Consider the following 19,356-nt stretch of genomic DNA (forward strand, 5'->3'; position numbering starts at 1 on the left):
GAATGACCGTAAGGTGAAGTTGATCGAGATAGCAGACATTGTGAAGATATCATCTGAACGTGTACATCATATCATTCACGAATATTTGTGAAAATCGTTAAAATGGAGCCATTTGAAGGAAAAAATGTGCTATTTCATCAAGACAATTCACCGTTTCACAAATCAATGACAATAGTAAAATTGGGCTTCGAATTGCATCTGCATCCACCGTATTCGCCAGATCTGGCCCCTAGCGACTTTTTGCTGTTCTCAGATCTCAAAAGAATGCTCTCTGGAAAGAAATTTAGCGCCACTGATGAAGTAATCGGCGAAACTGAGGCCTATTTTGAAGCGAAAGACAAAAATGGTATCGAAAAGTTGGAAGATCGCTATAATCGCTGAATCGCCCTCGAAGGCAACTATGTTGAATAATAAAATCGAATTTTGCCAAAAAAATGTGTTTTACTATGGTAGACCATGGACTTTTCAATTAGCCTGTTAGCAATTAAGAAAAAGCTGTGAATGTCAGTGTTTTTCAATCAATTTTTAAATTCTATAAGTTTTTCATCTAACAGGAGCATTTTCTCAGATTATTTTCTAACAAACTTTCAAAGATTTTTTTACAATTCTTATAAGCCATTATGATTACCCTAATTTCTAAAACTATATGGATTCAAAAAAAATAACTAAGAATTAGTAACAAATATAAATTCATTTATTTAACTTCATTTGATACACAAAATACACATTCAATTATAACATCAAATAAAATATTCCTGAAATATGGTATGGAACAAATATGTATTATTAAATCATTGATTTAAAAAATTTACAATGCGAAAAAACTGGTTACTTCATATATAACTATACAGGGTGATTCACTCATCTTAGTAACCCCAATTCTCTATTAAACAGCCATTTTTATTCTGTAAATGACATTTTATACAAGTCAATGTTGAACTGAGATCCTAAATTGAGATTGTATCAGTAGTACTTTTTTTTAAACTTGTTTCTAATTTAAAATTAAAATAAATTCATACCTTCAAATAAAATATTTCCGAAATATATAAATACTCACTTAATAAACTACGTAGTAATCAATTAAATTCCTAACATAATCGTAGAATAATACATATTTGTTTCAGAAACAGAATAAAAAAATCGAAACATTCATATGTAATCAACAATAAAAAAAAATATCGTGAGGAGCTTAAAATACTTCTTATAAATATTGCACAGGTGAATTCTGAACAAATTTCCATTGTTTAACAGCCATTTTTTGTGGAGTGAAAAATTGTGCCAAGTAATCAAGGCTTTAAATCGAATAACTCGATAAGTAGAGGTTCGACCTGAGATGGATTCACGTCTAAATATATATTCACCAGCTCTTCGTTCAGAACATGGAGCTTCGATATTTTTTGCATGAGTTTTAAGAATGTTGATTTTGCTTCACAACCTGGATAGGTACATTCCAAATACCTTTTCAGTAGGTAATAGTAGGAATTCTGTAACACAAAGAATGTACCAAACTTGTGAAAAAAATTCAATTCAGAATTTTTGAGCGCTCGATGTCGATAATTTTCGAATTTCGAGTCAACAATGGTAAGGTTCGACTCACCTGTTCTAATTTAATAACATCCTTATGGACCACCCTCGGCCTATCTGGTGTGAACAGGGCTATAGCACACATTATCAAAATGATATTTTCATCTGCCCTCCATCTTGGATCGAAGGTTCTGATAAATTTTTCATGCTCATCATACGCATTGTTCTTGGCTTGTTTCAAAATATCTACATTTAAGTTGATGCTTTGTTGCTTTTTTGGTATCTTAAAAACAATAAAATTTCTTATTAATACATTGATTTATTAATTATAAGTTTGATGATATTTCACTTGATTGTGTGAAACACCACAAATATCTAGGGTTATATATTGATGAAAGATTGAATTGGGAAAAACACATAGAACACATGATACGTAGGGTAACTCCTGTGGTGGGTTCACTGAGAAGATGCTCATTTATGTTCAGTACACAACACAAAAAAATGATCTACTACAGCTTGATCTCCTCCAGATTGAGGTACCTCATTAATTGTTGGGGAAATGCATCAAATACATTATTAACAAGGTTACAAGTGTTCCAAAATAGAACTATAAAAATATTATTGAACTATGGCATGTTAACACCTACATCAATATTATATAAGGACACTAAACTTTTGGACATTCATAACCTAAAGAAATTGGAACAAGTTAAACTGATTCATGGCATGACGAACAATTATATAAAGTCAAATTATAGATTTACAATAGTACAGGATGTGCATAGTCATAACACCCGAGATAGAGGTACCATCAGAAGTGAACTCAGGTTTACAAGGAAAGCCCAGGACTCCCCAATTTACCGAGCAATAGAAGCATTTAACCAAATACCACCAGAAATAAAGTATATAAGAACTAAAAAAAACTTTAATATTAAGCTTAAGTTGTACCTGAAAGATTTATTTTGTTTAGTTTAACTTCGTTGTTGTTTTGAATATTATATAGTATTATTTTTTTTGTATATTGTTAAATAGGCCTTGTCACCAGTACTTGTACTGTATTAGAGGTCAAGAATAAAGAAGTAAATAAAATTAAAAAAATAAATAAAGAACAGTTGGTAGCACTGTTTTTCGTATCACAAATTTGACAGATAATAGATAAACCCAAGACAGGAGTACCAACATATAATAATGAAATAACACCATAAAATGTGTGTAAAACTGAGATATAAATTTATAGATCATTTGTATTTCTCAAGAAGAGAAATCTTTTTACCTGCCAGGACTTATTTTTCGAATCGTAATTCATAGCACTTCTCAAAATCATTATTTCTGTTGCACCTCCTTTCAACAGCGACACTTGATCCTCTTGGCACATACTTTTGAAGGCGTTAATTTTTTTAACCATTCGTATAAGTCTCCTAATAGCAATAGCTGTTAAATTTATAACGTCTAGAAGAGCTGGGTCAGCTTCCAATTTACCATGAGGATCCTTAAATTGACAGTGTTTACGACTTAATGGCCAAGGTGAAGTAATACATTCTTACCCTCATTTGTCCTAAGAGACTGTTTTCTATATCATCATCGAAAGGTACAGACAAAACTTTATTAGCAACAATTAGTTCATTCAATTTTGCTCTTTCTGCATCGTTCAATTCTTTGGAATGGCTCTGATTGATTGGAGTGAAAGTTTGAAATTCTAATTTGATCGCTTCACATAATATGGTTTCCAGGGAGTTGACTTCAGCCGAAGAACTGAAAGGTTGCAATAAACATTTTTGATTCACAAAACTATGAAGAAATGTTTTAGTACTAACCAGTAACCACAAAAAATCAATAATCACATTGCTGACATGAAAGATCAATCTGAAATGACCTCACTAAATTGATTTATAACAGAAGAAAATATTCATCATCACAATTCATGTGTAAAACAAATAAGGATGTATCGATCAGATAGTGTTGAATGTTTCTTTGACAAACATTAGATTCGTTCTACACAGAAATCAATATTATACAGTATCTGCTTGAAGTTGACTTCAATACGAATATTAAAAAAAAAATATATTTAATCAAGTCGCCAGAACAACTCAGTATTAATAAAAACATGATTAATACTTTCATTTCTTTACATACCACAGATAACTTTCATTTCTTTGATATTATCAGTAAATTAATAATTACTGATAAAAAAACAATTGGAACAAAACTGTGATATCCTAATATTAACTGAGATACGAAAGATAATTTCCATGAAAGGTATAGGAAATATGATGTTTGAAAATACACTTTTACAAACAACTCACAAATTTTTATTGAATTAAACTTATACTTACTTTTGCATATCACTTAGAGTATCCTCAACAACTCCTGAAAATTGATTGATAGAAGAAGAAATATCTTTGCCATCAGTGATACTGATACAACTATCCTCATTAGAATCATTAATATTTTTTTCATCGCCTGACAAACTCGGATTAACACTACATTCGTACTTGTTATTAATTTGACTAAGATTTTCATTTTTTTGGGGTGTATTGTTCAAGATACTTCTGATCATTGAAACCTCATCACTAGATGATACAATTTCTGTATCATTTGGGGACACCAATGTGAATTCTTCAGGTACAATGGTGCTTATTTCCTCATTATTTTGAAAGGGAGGCAATATTGTTGACTCTTGAAAGGATACTTGATCATTTTCATCATGAACTTCAGTGGATTGAATTGATGTATGCTCAATATTACTTGCTTCTTTCTTAACCTTCTTGAACCCTTTTTTGAAGGCACCTAAACCCATCCTTTTGCGACTTCGATTCTCCATAATTTTTTTTCGTTTCACTTCCTTGTCTTCTTCAGACATTATCAAATTCTTACACATACCTATAGAGAAACACTTATCTAGTCTACATTTTTGACAAAACCTCCTAGTTACAGGAGTTATTGTACAATGTTCACTAAAGGGACATTTGAAATCTTTTTGTACTAATGCATTCCTTCTAAAGAATGCCTTGCAACTCTCACAAGTTATTGCATTAAAATTGAATCCTAAGGCCTTATCTCCACACACACCACAAACTTTTCCTTCAAATTTAGCCTTCATTTCCAGAAATGAATCAATTTATGTAGGCTACTGGACGAGTTATCTGGCTGAGTGAAACATTTTCATAGATGTGCAGACAGGATTTGAATCCACATTAATTATGAATGCTTGAATCAATAAATCGAATATGAGTGGTTGGCCACATTTATATTTCATACTTTATCAATGTTTATTAAATCCAAATGACCTTCCTACTTGTTCCCACTTGAGATACGATCTGCGCTACGATTAACCTCATATTAAATGCACAGAACACATGATTAAATGACATTTAGTACAAAAGTAGGTAAAATGTGCAAAATTAAAAACACCGGTTATTTGAGTGAATAAATTTAAGATGTTTAGAAATTTTAGGCTGTGCACTCATTAGATAATACAGGCGACCCCAAAAATATCTGTCTTGTAAGAGTGGGCAGTCTTTTTGGATTTTAAGTATATTGGCGATATTTCAATTGATGTCCACATTATTTCTTATGGCGCTTATATCAAATTTCGCTCTCATTTCCATGCGCCCTCTAGAGGTTGGGATAGAGAAGTTCCGCCAACTTAATTTAATTCTATCAAACATGTAAAAAGTTCAGTTGGATTAAAAAGTTTGAAGCAAAATTTAGATTTTGTTTCATTTCCGATGAAATATTGGGAAAAATGATAAGGAATTTTGGAAGGTGTAGGGTTAGGAATTATATAATAAATAATATCAATATAAATACACTGTAAAATATAATTTTAAATAAATGCAAATAAAAATTATACAATTTGAAGTGTTAAATATGCTTATAGGAAAAAATCAGTTCCATGAAATATCTTGTTACAAGATAAGAATTTTCTTTACAGTTACATTTAATCAAACATATATGGTTTTATGTAATAAGCAAATCAACGTTTCTCCTACCTAAATTCTAGATCTAATCAATCATCAATCTACCTAAAAAAGATTTCCAACAGTAAAATGAACTGGGCGAACCAAGAAAAAAAAATTAGATTTTATACATAAATTCTCGATTTATATAATTCTAAAAAAATCACCAAAACAATACTTTTCATCTATGTATTACTGCACAGTGAAATTTTGAATTTAAATTTACATAATTACAAAAAAAAAACCTGTATTGCGGCAGTTTCTTCCGAAAATTTCAAAGAAGAAGTTTATCACAAAACAGCCAACTGGATTCGAATTGTTTCAAATGGTTATGTACTACTCCATACACATTTTCCAATTACAACAGACAAAAATTTTCTTTTTACCTTAAAGTGATTCTACGATCCCGAATCATAAATGGAATGCAAATTATTTCTGTGGTGATGTGATTGTTGTACCTACTGCGGGAGCATACATCCACGATAACAAATAAATTAAATAATAAGATTGCACTAAATGACACTTTACGAATTGGGATAATACGTTTGGGGGGCGGAGCCAGATGCCACGGGATGAGCCGCCTGATTGGCTTGACTCTGGGGCTGGGTACCGCCCATCTGTTGGTACTGATAGTCTTGGTAGGGCGGGGCGGCAGGCGGGACTTGGGCGGGGCCATACATGCCCTGATGCGGCGGAGGGGGATACTGTTGAGGGTAGGGATTGTAGGGAGGGTAGATCGTTTGCGGTGGGGGTGCAGGAGGCGCGTTGTAATCGTAATTTGGCGGTTGGGGGTGAGGGGCGTGATACTGCTGCGGTGGGGGATAACCCTGATAGGGGTAATTGTACTGTGGTTGCGGTGGGGGCTGGGGCTGCTGAGCGGGATAACCTCCGATAATGTCATAGGGCTGCGGTTGGGGATAAGTATAGCCTTGTGGTGGGGGATAGGGCTGATAGTTGTAGTAGTTGTAGGGGTAATCCTGCTGGGTCGGTTCTATTTTCGGCTCTAGGACAGCCTGCTGTTGCGGATTCTGAAGTGGATACTGGGGCGGCTGCTCTGAAACGTAGGTCACTTCGTCGCTGTGATCGCTGGCATCACTCACGCCTTGTTTCATGTTCATGTCAACAGAAGAGGTGGCGGATTCCGCTTCGTCGTCAACGTTGTCGTCTTTGAAGCTGTTGTTCGTTATACTTTCCAAGGAATCCTGCAATATTCGATTTATGTATATGAGTATTGGCTCGAAGTTATAAATCTTTTCCAATAAGGCTGATATGTTCTTGAAATTAGATTAGATATTGAGTATCAAGAACGGCAAGCATATTCTACACATTAAAGACAATTGTTTTGGAAGAAGTTTAGTTATTTCGCTATGCTTATAACGGGTGTTTTTTTCGAGGTATATAACTTTGAGTTGGCATTACTGTTCAAGATGGCGACCGATTTAACAGCTATCAAGTGTTTTATTCTCAGTTTGGATCATCAAGTAAGGCGTAGATTCGTCGAATGGGCCCAAAATGAGATTGCCGTTGTTCCCGATTTTCATAAGTGAATTTTGTTTAGCGATGAAGCATACTTCTGGTTGAATGGCTACGTCAACAAACAAAACTGCCGCATTTGGAGTGAAGCTAATCCTCAAGTGTATGTCGAAACACAGTTACATCCAGAAAAACTGACTGTTTGGTGCGCTTTATGGACTGGTGGAATCATTGGTCCGTACTTCTTCAAAAACGATGATGGCCAGAACGTTACAGTTAATGGTGATCGGTATAGAGCCATGATTACTAACTTTTTCATTCCTGAATTGAACAACCATGATGTCCAGGAGCTGTGGTTCCAACAAGACGGCGCACCATGTCACACAGCTCGTGCCACAATCGATTTATTGAAAGACACGTTTGGTGACCGTCTAATTTCACGTTTTGGACCTGTGAATTGGCCTCCAAGATCTTGTGATTTAACACCGCTAGACTACTTTCTGTGGGGCTATGTAAAGTCATTGGTCTATGCGGATAAGCCACAAACCCTCGACCATTTGGAAGACATCAGTCGCCGTGTTATTGCCGATATACGGCCACAAATGTTGGAGAAAGTCATCGAAAATTGGACGTCCAGATTGTACTACATCCGAACCAGCCGTGGCGGTCATATGCCAGAAATCATATTTAAAATGTAATGCGACAAGATTATCTTGCGGATAAATAAAATTCATGTCAATCGAATAATCCATCGTTGTTTTATTGCAATTTAAAGTTCTATAGCTCTAAAAAAACACCCTTTAGCTCAATGTCAAATTATTTTTTCTTCAACTTGAATGTATAATTTCGTATCTTAAGATGACTTCAATAAAATAAAGACAACAACAAGAAACATACTTGCATCAGGAATACGCATATCAACATTTAAAAAAAATAAAAAAGGGAAAGCAAACACTAACCGGGAAAGGCAAGTTATCAGTCAGAGCCAATGAGGTTGTCCTCTCCAATTTCTCCAAAACGGACTGATTGATTTTCTTCTGTTCCACCTTCGCGCTAGGTGTCTGTGCTGGTACAGAAGTCCTCTTGATCGAGATGTGACTCCTAAGCATCGAGATGTGTTTCTCGATCTCGTCCAGCTCCTCGCTCTTAGACTTGGCCTCCTCCTTCCTCTGTACTAACTTCTCCTTGGCCACCGGCGCGTGTTCTTCGTCGCTGCTCGAAGGGAGTGGCTCCTCCTTCTGGCTCTGAATGAGATTTTTCGCGATTTCCAAGCCAATTTTGTACGGACGAGACTTCATCATCGTCTGGGACTTCTTGGTGACGCTCTGTATGCTGGACACCAGGTTGGGAACCGTCTGCTTGACGCTCTTAACGTTCATCTTGGTCACAGACGGGGTAAACGGTTTCACCGCCTTCTTCTGTGGCGCGCCCGGAGGGGCGGGGTTTATCTTGATGGAGGGAGGTAGAAGGGGCGGTTTCTTCGACGGATCGACGCTATCCTCCGCCTTACCCTTGACCTTTATAGCGGTCTTGATAGCCACTATCTTCCCACTCTCCAGCTGCATGTATACGCCCTTTGGTGACTTTAGCACCAATACCTTTTGACCGGCCTTGAGCACGATACTGCCCCTCTCCGGCTGGTTGGTGGGGATCACCACGTCGAGGGGCAGGGTCATCTCTTGGGCGGTCATGCCCTGCCTCTGCCAATGCTCAGCAGGGATCCATCTAGACGGTCTGTCATTCCCTGGAACAAGTCTTTGGTTAAAGGGGGGCCTTTGACCTCCTGCAACATATGGTGAATGAGAAAAAGGAACTGAAAAAAATAATTTGATTGGTATTTAGAAACAAAAATAAATAAAAATTGTATACTAGTAAAAAAAAGGTAAAAGTTGTAGTCCATAGTAGGAAAGATTAAAATTATTTGTGGGGTTGCCTTCCTGAATTGCATATTTTTGTAGTTTAATTAGTAACCTGCAGGTTATGATGATGACAACTCTGCAGTGGAGGTGTGCGTCAAACGCTTATTGAAAAAATGTAAACACAGGACTAACGAACGATGAAGAAGAAGAATATAATAAACCGAATAATAAAATAATCAAAAGAACGGTTACTTCAGGTTTAATTCTTCTTGTAAATCATTTGTAAACAAAAAATAAAACATCAAACTTACCCTGTTGCATAGGTCTGACGGAGGCCACAGGCCTGTGCCCTCTGGCCATACTGCCCGCGCTGTAGGTGGGCTGTCTCGAGGCCAGTTTCTCCCTCTCGTAACTCTTCTTGGCCAGTCTTTTCTCCTGCTGCGAAAGCTGCTTCTCCTTCCTATCCACCAGCAGCGATTCGTGTTGAAACGGTTCGCAATTCAGCCGTCTGCCGTGCCTCTCCAGCACCTTCTGCAGCACCACGTCGATGTAGTTGTCTCTCACGTTGGACCAGTCTTTTTCTTCTCCTTCGTCGTACTTCTTGTCCCAGCACAGGGTGCTAACGTCTTTTATCGTCAGATGGGCGTCCGGATTGCACTCGTCCACCACTCTGTCTGACATTCCTAAAAACCGAGGGGTGTTACTCAGGGATCTGTTTTGGGGCGACTTCTTTTCTATTAAAGCCCGATAATCTCCTTTTTTAAAGGAAATTCGATTGAAACCACATTTAAACGTTCACTAGTTACCTTGCTTGTTTATCTGCCTGTCGTATATCTTCTTCTCGAGGCAATTATCGACCACCAGTCGATAAACAAAGCAAGGTTTTCGTTGACCATACCGGTACACCCTGCATACTGCTTGTGTATCGTGGCAGGGATTCCAGGAAGCATCCAGAACGACAACTCGATTCGCTCCCACAAGGTTGATACCTAGAGACCCCGCTCTGGTGGAGACCAAGAACAGGTGGATCTTCGGATTGGAATTGAATTCGTTTATGAGTTTCTCTCTCTCCAACGCGCTTGTTGAACCGTCGAGACCTATAAGGAAAGATATGTCGGTTATGTCTGTTCGAATCGATGGAGGATATTTTGAAGCGGTTGTTGCCACAACAAAACTTACGGTAATAGCTGACATTTTTGCACCAATTAACTGTATCTCCGGGTACTAAAGATGCTTGCAGAAACTGTTCTATCAAATCCAAGGTTATCAAAGACTGACTGAAAACTAGTAATCTGTCTCCGAGTGATATGCTTTCTTTGATTATGCAGAAAAGGATCTCCATTTTCGCCGAGTTCTCTATGCAACCAGGGATGTAATCTTTCAGCAGCTCCAAGGCCTAGAAATAGAAACATAGTGAAGAGTTAAAGACACAATAACCTCAAAGGAGACTTAAAAAAATTTCATTTCATTAGGATTATGAAGGTCAAATGAGTCTATTTGATTAAGGCTAAATATGAATATCGAATTTATGACAACATTGTGCCAAAACCTTCACTATTCGATATATACTTTGATAAAATATTGAAACCAACCAAGAGAAAAATAAATGATCAAAAACTGTACAAACTGAGTAAACGGCTAATAAATTGAATAACCTAATTAACATATCTCCTCCAGACTGAGGTACCTCATTAATTGTTGGGGAAATGCATCAAATACATTATTAACAAGGCTACAAGTGTTTCAAAATAGAACTATAAAGATATTATTGAACTATGGCATGTTAACACCTACATCAATATTATATAAGGACACTAAACTTTTGGACATTCATAACCTAAAGAAATTGGAACAAGTTAAACTGATTCATGGCATGACGAACAATTATATGAAGTCAAATTATAGATTTACACTAGTACAGGATGTGCATAGTCATAACACCCGAGATAGAGGTACCATCAGAAGTGAACTCAGGTTTACAAGGAAAGCCCAGGACTCCCCAATTTACCGAGCAATAGAAGCATTTAACCAAATACCACCAGAAATAAAGTATATAAGAACTAAAAAAAACTTTAATATTAAGCTTAAGTTGTACCTGAAAGATTTATTTTGTTCAGTTTAACTTTGTTGTTGTTTTGAATATTATATAGTATTATTTTTTTGTATATTAAATAGGCCTTTTCACCAGTACTTCTACTGTATTAGAGGTCAAGAATAAAGAAGTGAATAAAAAAAAAAAACACATAAAGACAGAAGTACGCATACAAGTCAAATGTCAAAAAAATACAGTGTTGCCATTATGATGTCACTTACCCAATCGTAAGGAATTCCACAATCTTCCTTATCTTTGAAATTGAGGAAACTGTTATTATTTTTGACTGCCGGAGATTCCGGTGGCAGCAACTTAACCTCATCCTTCTTAACTTCTTCCTTCACCGGTGTCTGATTCTCCTGCGTCGGAACAGGTAACGGCACAACATCCTTAACATCTGCCTTCACCTCTTTGCTATCGTTCTCCTCTTCCTTTTTGGGCTCGATTTTAATGTCGCTTATTATTTTAATCTTCTTATCCGTACTGTTCGAGTTCAAACTGAGATTCGCACCGAACAGTGAGGGCAATTTGATATCGCTGATAATATTGATCTTGGGTTTGGAATCGTTGCTCAATTCGTTCTTAACCGGACTGTTGACCGATGTGGCAGGTTTCTCCTCCTTTTTCATCCAGGAAGAGTTCGAGTTGCTGTTGCTGTTGTAGTTCATGTTGAAGGCAGAATTGAGAAGTTCCATCGGGTTATCATTCTGGGACCACATGCTCTGTTGCCCGTTCTGGAAATTCTGATTATTCAGGAAACCCGGCTGCTGGGAGTTTTGCTGGTAATCCGGCTGATTGAAGTTGAAGTTCTGGTTGTTTCCTTGCACGTTACCAAAGTTCTGAGGGAACTGGCTACCTCGACCGAACAAATCGACCGGTTTTCCCTTCTGGTTGCTTATGTCCAGGTAGCTCTTGGTATCCGTCTGACTGGAGTCTTGGGAAGCTGCCTCCATGAAATTGTTGGACTCCGAAGACACCTGTGTGGGATTCTGGGACATGTCGAAGCTGCAATTGGTGTTCTCGTTGTAGTTTGAACCGCGCGTGTCTTCGTGGTACGCGTTGTTCTGGAAGTTCGAGTTGAACTGCTGCTGCGGCTTGGACTGGAAGCTAGATGGGAACTGCGCGTTGGACTGTTCGAAGAAGGGTGGTGGCGGTCCGAATGTTTTGGCACCCTGATTGGCGTTGGCCGAAGGGTTTTCTGGGACGGCGTTGGTTTGACCCTCTGCCGCGCTGTTATACGGAGTCACAGAAGCTGCCGGCTTGTTACCGGTACCTGGGGGCCTTCCTCTGGGGGACGATTTTTTCGCTTTCGATGCAGGTGTTTTCTTCTCTTTGGGGGCGGGGGTTGTTAAAGTGTCGCTTGGCGTGCCTGAAAGATAGGGTATCAAATGATTTTTCTAACCTAACAAAGCGATCAAGGGCTTTCTTGATCTTTTTTGCTGTTTTTTTCAATTTCCATCTCTTTTCTAAATTATTAAAAATTGAGAAAAAAGACCAACAAGAAATATTGGTTTCATCCAAGAAATAAAATAAAAAAACTCGTAAAAAAAAATAAGAAGTAGCAACTCATCAAATAAATATGTCCAAAAGTAAATCAAACAAATACTCGAAAAGTTATTTATAATACAAGTGCAGTAAACATTGATATTCTTCCACAAGTTCAAAATGAACGAGTGTTAGAATGAGCCTTCTGTACTGGTATTATGCATTATTTTCTCTATTTCACTGTGATTTTATCAAAATTAATGGAATATATCCATAAGTATCATTTAGTGATTTTTGCATTGAATAATGTTGGTTGGCAGTACTGTTCTCTCAAATTTGACAGATAATAGACAAATCTGTGACAGGGGAATTCTGAGTACCAACCATAGAGTAATAACCATAGATAGAGGGAGTATACGCAATTTTTAAATGTCCCCAACATGGTTAGATTACGTTGTTGGATTGTGATATATTTTCAAATCCACAATTTTACTATATCGTTATGAATGTATATTATATTGAATGAAATATATTTATTTGAATGATTCCCGATTGAATATGCAAATTTGAATATTTGGAATCCGATATTTTTCCTAAGTGTCGAATTTATAATGAGCAGAATATTTATTATTTTCTGTATCTACCTGCTGAAATTCAAGGTTTGGCAACTTTTGCTCTCCTAGTGTCATCGGTTGTTTCACGTCGTTTGGCGCGCTTGAAGCTTGTTTTCTGAATTTCCGATATATTTAGGTATTCATCTCAATATATTTTGAGTTAATATGAAACGTTGATTCACTATGGAATAAAAGAAGTGCGTTCTTTGTGGAGAAACTCGCGAATTAAGTGAAATATCGTATCACTGATATGTTTTCATTTCCGCGCGCTTCATGTCAAATTTGATAGTTCATGTTGGGGACAAAATTTGCTTATTGAAAATGACATAGGCTCCCTCTATCTAAGTTTATTACTCTGAGGTACCAACATACAAAAATGAAATACAACCATGAAATCTGTGAGAAACTGAGATATTCCCGCACGATTATGTTCTGCAAGGTATTCCAGAAAGAACAAATTCGAAAAATTCATTTTAGATCAAAACAATTAATTATTAAGAAACAGTTTTGAACTTACTGGCAACACTAGCAACTTCTTCTAGGTCGATATCCCTGGCACATCCTTCGGCCCTCTTCTTCAGGAAATTATACAGCACATCGGGATGGTTCCAGATCTTGCAACAAACCGCAAACGCCTTCAAGGGATTGGGGACAGACTGGATACGTACAACTTCGTTCATAAAGGTTTCGTAGAGATTCCTCTGGAAGTTCGTCATCCTAACTAAAAGAACATATTCTTCTTTTTGCGGAAGAGCAGTTTGCAACACTCTGTGGGATCTTCTTTGAACGAAACCGACCAGAAGAGAATGAAGAACGTGTGCTCTATACCTGAAAATATGAATAGGTATGAGCATTTATTATTTTGTTAGAAAATGCTATTGGTTTAGTTCAAGCTGTACAGGGTAATCCGGATTTCACAGCCCTCTTTCAATGAAATATGTCAAACAAATCTGTCATCCAAAGCATCAAATGTTCAGTTCAAGGTTAGGCAGCCATTCAATAATATGAATTGTGCAAATGAAACATTGTTAGAACTTTTTACAATCTGTTCTGTTTGGAACAATCCTTATAACCGCTTATTATTCTGGAAAACTTTGTATCTGTATTATAATGGACTCTATCATTATTGTAAGATTAGATAGTAGGTCGCCATTCAAATGCGCTATTAGTGATGACGTCACACACCGCCATTTTAGTTCTCCTGTCAGTGTTCGGAATCCAAACAAACAAATTCTCATTCAAATTAGTACGTTGTCGTTGAAGAAATTGGCTTATTTTGATAAATAAGATTATTTAAGGAACCATTTTACTGTTAATTGATAGACAGAAGGCACGAGATTAATTCCAGTATGTTTGAACTTGAAGTTCAACTAATAAACACAGCTTTATACAAAATCTGGGGAATGATACAGGATTCAAATTTACTGATATTAACCTCGTTCCTTCTGTCTATCAATTAATACTGAAATCGTTCCTCAAATACTCTTATTTATGAAAATAAGCCAATTCCTTCAACGACACCGTACTAATTTGAATGACAATTTATTTGTTTGGATTCCGAACACTGACAGGAGAACCAAAAATGGCGGTGTGTGACGTCACTCTAATAGAGCGTATTTGATTTGAAAGTTTATCAGCGCCATCTAGAAATCTATCCATACAAAGCCCCCTCTTCATTAAATTTTATGAACTAACAAAAAAAGTACAAGGTCAAATTGAGCAGGTTTTTTGGTAATGCGATTTATTTATGGCCTTGAGGTGATGAGAAACTGAAATGAATTTAAAATTTTTCTGGAAAACACTAACTAGTTTTAATTAACGGTGTTTTTAAACAATGTTTCAAGTAAATGACTAATTCGTTTCGAGATCTGGAAGAAGAACAAAATAGGATAAATCTGATCTTACCTCATTAATTTTATATCGGTTTCTGTTGAATCTATACACTGCCCGTTCATGATGGGACGTTCGAACATGTTGCAAAATTCCGTCTTTGAACCCAGATAATTGGGCCTAGCGAAATCTACCATGCACCAGTACTCCATCAGGTTGTTCTGCAGTGGATACCCCGTCAGAACAATCCTTCGTTTCGTTTTCATCATTTTCAGCGCCTGAGATATCGAAGCGTGGGAGTTTTTGATCCTGTGACCTTCGTCGCAGATGACCAGGTCGGGCCCCGGTTCGATCAGAGCCTGATGAACAGCTGAAAATTGAATTGAAATTGTCAATAAACTTTTTGGAGCTATATATGTATATATAAAGGGTGTTTTTTTTTAGAGCTATAAAACTTTAAATTGCAATCAAATAACGATGGATTGTTCGATTGACATGAATTTTATTTATCCGGAGGATAATCTTGTGACATTACATTTTAAATATGATTTCTGGCATATGACCGCCACGGCTGGCTCGGATGTAGTCCAATCTGGACGTCCAATTTTCGATGTCTTTTTCCAACATTTGTGGCCGTATATCGGCAATAACACGGCGAATGTTGTCTTCCAAATGGTCAAGGGTTTGTGGCTTATCCGCATAGACCAATGACCTTACATAGCCCCACAGAAAGTAGTCTAGCGGTGTTAAATCACAAGATCTTGGAGGCCAATTCACAGGTCCAAAACGTGAAATTAGGCGGTCACCGAACGTGTCTTTCAATAAATCGATTGTGGCACGAGCTGTGTGACATGTTGCACCGTCTTGTTGGAACCACAGCTCCTGGACATCATGGTTGTTCAATTCAGGAATGAAAAAGTTAGTAATCATGGCTCTCTACCGATCACCATTGACTATAACGTTCTGGCCATCATCGTTTTTGAAGAAGTACGGACCAATGATTCCACCAGCCCATAAAGCGCACCAAACAGTCAGTTTTTCTGGATGTAACGGTGTTCCGACATACACTTGAGGATTAGCTCCACTCCAAATGCGGCAGTTTTGTTTGTTGACGTAGCCATTCAACCAGAAGTGCGCTTCATCGCTAAACGAAATAAAATGGACGTAGTACGCGATACGTATTCCGCACAGAACCATAATTTCGAAATAAAATTGCACTATTTGCAAGCGTTGTTCAGGCGTGAGTCTATTCATCTAGAATTGCCAAACCAAACTGAGAATAAATCACTTGACAGCTGTTGAATCGGTCGCCATCTTGAACAGTAATGCCAACTTAAAATTATATACCTCGAAAAAAAACACCCGTTCTATATATACTTTTTAGGTTATGGCAACGAAGCCCGACATTTTTTAAATTATGGAAAAATTCGTTCTACAGGTGACTACAAACTTACCATCAAACATAACCTTGTTCTTCGTATCGTCTTGGGGCTCCATGTTTTTCCGTCTAGTTTTCGGGTTTTTCTTCAGAGAGAGCAGTCTGAATTGCTCGTAACCCATCAGAAGGACGCCACCGTGGGCCCTCCAAGCGTTGATAACCTTCGATCTGGCTGTCAAGGTCTTATGACTGTCGTTCAATACGTGGAGATTGAAATTCCTAGGTCTGACCTCTCCGTGGCTGTTGAGGGGGCTAGCACCCGCATTTTCTTCGGTCGGTACCCACATGTTATATTCGGCCATCCAGTTCTGCAGCGTATTGATCGGCATTATGCACAATATAGTTTTTGCCGATGTGTGTCTGAGAAATATGTCGGAGAAACATACTATCTGCAAGGTCTTTCCCAGGCCCATGGAGTGGGCTAAGATACACCCAAAACCTGCAATTTATCAGTTGAATTAATATTTTGACTTCAATAAACTTAAAAAAAGATATAATTACCTGGCGAACTATCGAACCTGCTTGTACTTTCAATAACGTTGTCATATAAAAATCTAACCCCTCCGATCTGATGGGGCTTAATTATCCTAGCGATTTGGGGTGCTAAGAATATATCTGGGTCATTTTCGGGATGTCCCACGTTGATCAACACCCTGCCTTCGGCATCTGGTGCGTTGAACTCGTCGTTGGTGTGCATACCCGAATTGGTAGGATCTTCTTCCTCCTCTTCGGGGCCATCGCCTTCTGGTTCGGAAACCACTATGCAGTCATCGTCTGAAGATATGTCTATTGTTGTGGTGCTAGATGATGACTGAGATTCTTTTCCTATAAAAGGAAGAAATACATTTCCAAAGTTTTATACTACACATAACAATCCTGAAAAACGGCAAGAAGGTAAATGACTAAAAATACATTTGCAAACAGGACAATTTTCAAAAGAAATTAGAAAACATAACCTACCTTTCTTTCGGGGGAAAAGTCCTGCGAATTCTTCTCCGTCACTTTCACTGTCACTTTGAAAAGATTTGTTTAGAGGAACAGGGAGCTTTTTGCTTCCCGGAACTGGAGCAATGCTAACTGAAGGCGTCAAATGACTTCCTGGTTTTTTCATGCTTAGAAGACTCTTTCCAGGCCTAGGGGCGGGCATTGAAGTTGGCCCCATTGCTTTTGGTACTCTCATTAATTCTATTGGGCGTTTTGGCAGTCGTGTCATAGATTTAGTCTGGCCATTTGGCAATTTTACTAATACTGTGCTTCCTATCCTGGCTGTCGAGGGGCCTAAAATATTAAGACACATTAATTTAATGTCATTTTCAAAAAAAACTCGAACTCACCTGGTCTTGAAAAGTTATTTCCTTGAAGTAAAGATATTACTTTATTTTGCATTCTTTCCTGAGCAGCTTGTTTTTGGAACTCTCTTAGAAGTTTCTGTTGTTCCTGCACCCTCTGTAATCTTTCCATTTCAAGCCTCTGAGCTGCAAGGGTAGATTCATCCAATTTAGTCTCATCCATTACCTCCCTTATATTCCTTCTCAAATTTGATGCAGCCATTGTTTTACGATCTATTTCGTCTCCCTCACCAGGCTTTTTAGCTGGAGTAACTACCACTTCATTTTCAACTTTAACCTCCACCTTTTTAGGTTTTTCCCCTTTCTTTACAGTTTCAAAACTAATTTCTCCCATTTCCTTTAATTTTTCTTTTATGTCATAATCATAATCCTCGTTTTCTGACGGAACTGACTCAGTTGACTTTGTTGGTGGACACACTGGGGTAGTTTTACTAGAACAAGGTTCCATGAAAGGACCCTCAACCAACTTTTCTAAGAAAGAATTATCAGCAGCTTCTTCCACCTCCTCCTTAACTGAGACTTTTTCTGAGACTTGTTCAGGAATACCAAGATCCTCATCTGATTCCATCTCAGAATCAGTACCAAATTCAGAGGGTATGTCATCTTCACTGAAATTATTCAAAATATCAAGTGGTTTTTTCTCTAATACTTTATCAATTGTTATTCCACTAGGTATGTTAGTATTTAAACCCAAAATGGGATGTGGAGGAGTTTGTTTCAATTTTTTTGAAACTGGTTCTTGTTCAGACGAAAAAGGTTTTTCTATAGGTCTTTTAAGGTTAACAGGAGATTCATCTTCTTCGTCGAAACTATCTTCTTCCATACTACTGTAATATTCCTCTTCCTCATCTTCAGACTTTTCTCTTTTATTGATGGAAGTTTCAGGAAATTGAGATGCAGATGTAGGTGGTGGTTTGGGTTTTTCAACCCTCTGAATAGTAACATCTCCGAAACGTTGTAATACTGGGTCCATTTCGACGTCTCAGAATATCATTTCAATTTGTTTACAAATGAATTCAAATGAGCCGCCATAACTGGTGATATCTTTGGCCGGCAAAACTATATTTATATTCTACATGAATATTATGGATTATTTCAATAAAGCGATAAAACTTTACTAGTTATTCTGAAAGAGATATCCAGGAATTTCTGCACTAAACAAATCAGATCTAGTCTAAGGAAGATTGGATTTCAAACACTGCTCAACTCAAACAGAATGCACCTTCTACTTTATTTTTAAATAACTGATAATTATCGATCATTCAAATTTATTTCTCGAGCGAACTCTACAATAAAAGCTGCCGAATTTTGTTTATACATCCATTTATGAAGTAAAATTTGACAGCACCATTAATAATATAAAATGGCATTCACAGAACTTCTCATGCATTGTCTTATACCACAGAAGTACTTTTTATTCATTATGATTCATTAGGTCTATGTTTATATTAAGCAAGAGCATAGAATTTGATTACAATTCTTTTATTTTTTTTCAATCTGTTGTTTGGCAGAAAATAATTCGGAATCTGGGTACATGCTAAATGCGAACCCATTAAATCACCAATAAGTGATTTGAGAGAAGAAGAAGAATTCGGAATAATGTTATAGTGTTCCAAAATAAACTCAAAAGAAATAGAGTATATTTTGTTCTTTAACAATAAGAACAGCAATATCTTATTTCGAAAATAGAAGATGGCGCCATCTATGTAAGAATTACAATACTAACATTTAGT

At 37.2% G+C, this 19,356-nt stretch overlaps 2 protein-coding genes across 3 annotated transcripts; both read right to left on the bottom strand.

Moving 5' to 3' along the window:
- Positions 1-672: 672 nt before the first annotated feature.
- On the bottom strand, positions 673-4,857 carry LOC123681258 (nuclear hormone receptor HR96). The gene is made up of 5 exons (XM_045619544.1): positions 3,858-4,857; positions 3,069-3,276; positions 2,798-3,013; positions 1,598-1,807; positions 673-1,484 (listed from the first exon to the last, which is right to left on the bottom strand). Exons 1-5 carry the CDS (start codon positions 4,622-4,624, stop codon positions 1,287-1,289), a joined length of 1,599 nt encoding a protein of 532 aa, XP_045475500.1. The 5' UTR covers positions 4,625-4,857; the 3' UTR covers positions 673-1,286.
- Positions 4,858-5,327: 470 nt separating this feature from the next.
- Positions 5,328-19,009, bottom strand: LOC123681257. 2 transcript variants are annotated; one of them, XM_045619542.1, is made up of 12 exons: positions 17,609-19,009; positions 17,235-17,552; positions 16,776-17,099; positions 16,291-16,713; positions 14,912-15,206; positions 13,524-13,834; positions 11,129-12,276; positions 9,995-10,211; positions 9,622-9,912; positions 9,127-9,498; positions 7,916-8,739; positions 5,328-6,685 (listed from the first exon to the last, which is right to left on the bottom strand). In XM_045619542.1, exons 1-12 carry the CDS (start codon positions 18,594-18,596, stop codon positions 6,008-6,010), a joined length of 6,189 nt encoding a protein of 2,062 aa, XP_045475498.1. In that variant the 5' UTR covers positions 18,597-19,009; the 3' UTR covers positions 5,328-6,007. The 2 variants fall into 2 exon arrangements, with proteins under 2 accessions (XP_045475498.1, XP_045475499.1); XM_045619543.1 differs by having other exon boundaries at positions 7,916-8,700; positions 17,609-19,001.
- Positions 19,010-19,356: the final 347 nt, after the last annotated feature.

This window comes from Harmonia axyridis, chromosome 5 (assembly GCF_914767665.1).
Source record: "Harmonia axyridis chromosome 5, icHarAxyr1.1, whole genome shotgun sequence".
Taxonomy (NCBI): domain Eukaryota; kingdom Metazoa; phylum Arthropoda; class Insecta; order Coleoptera; family Coccinellidae; genus Harmonia; species Harmonia axyridis.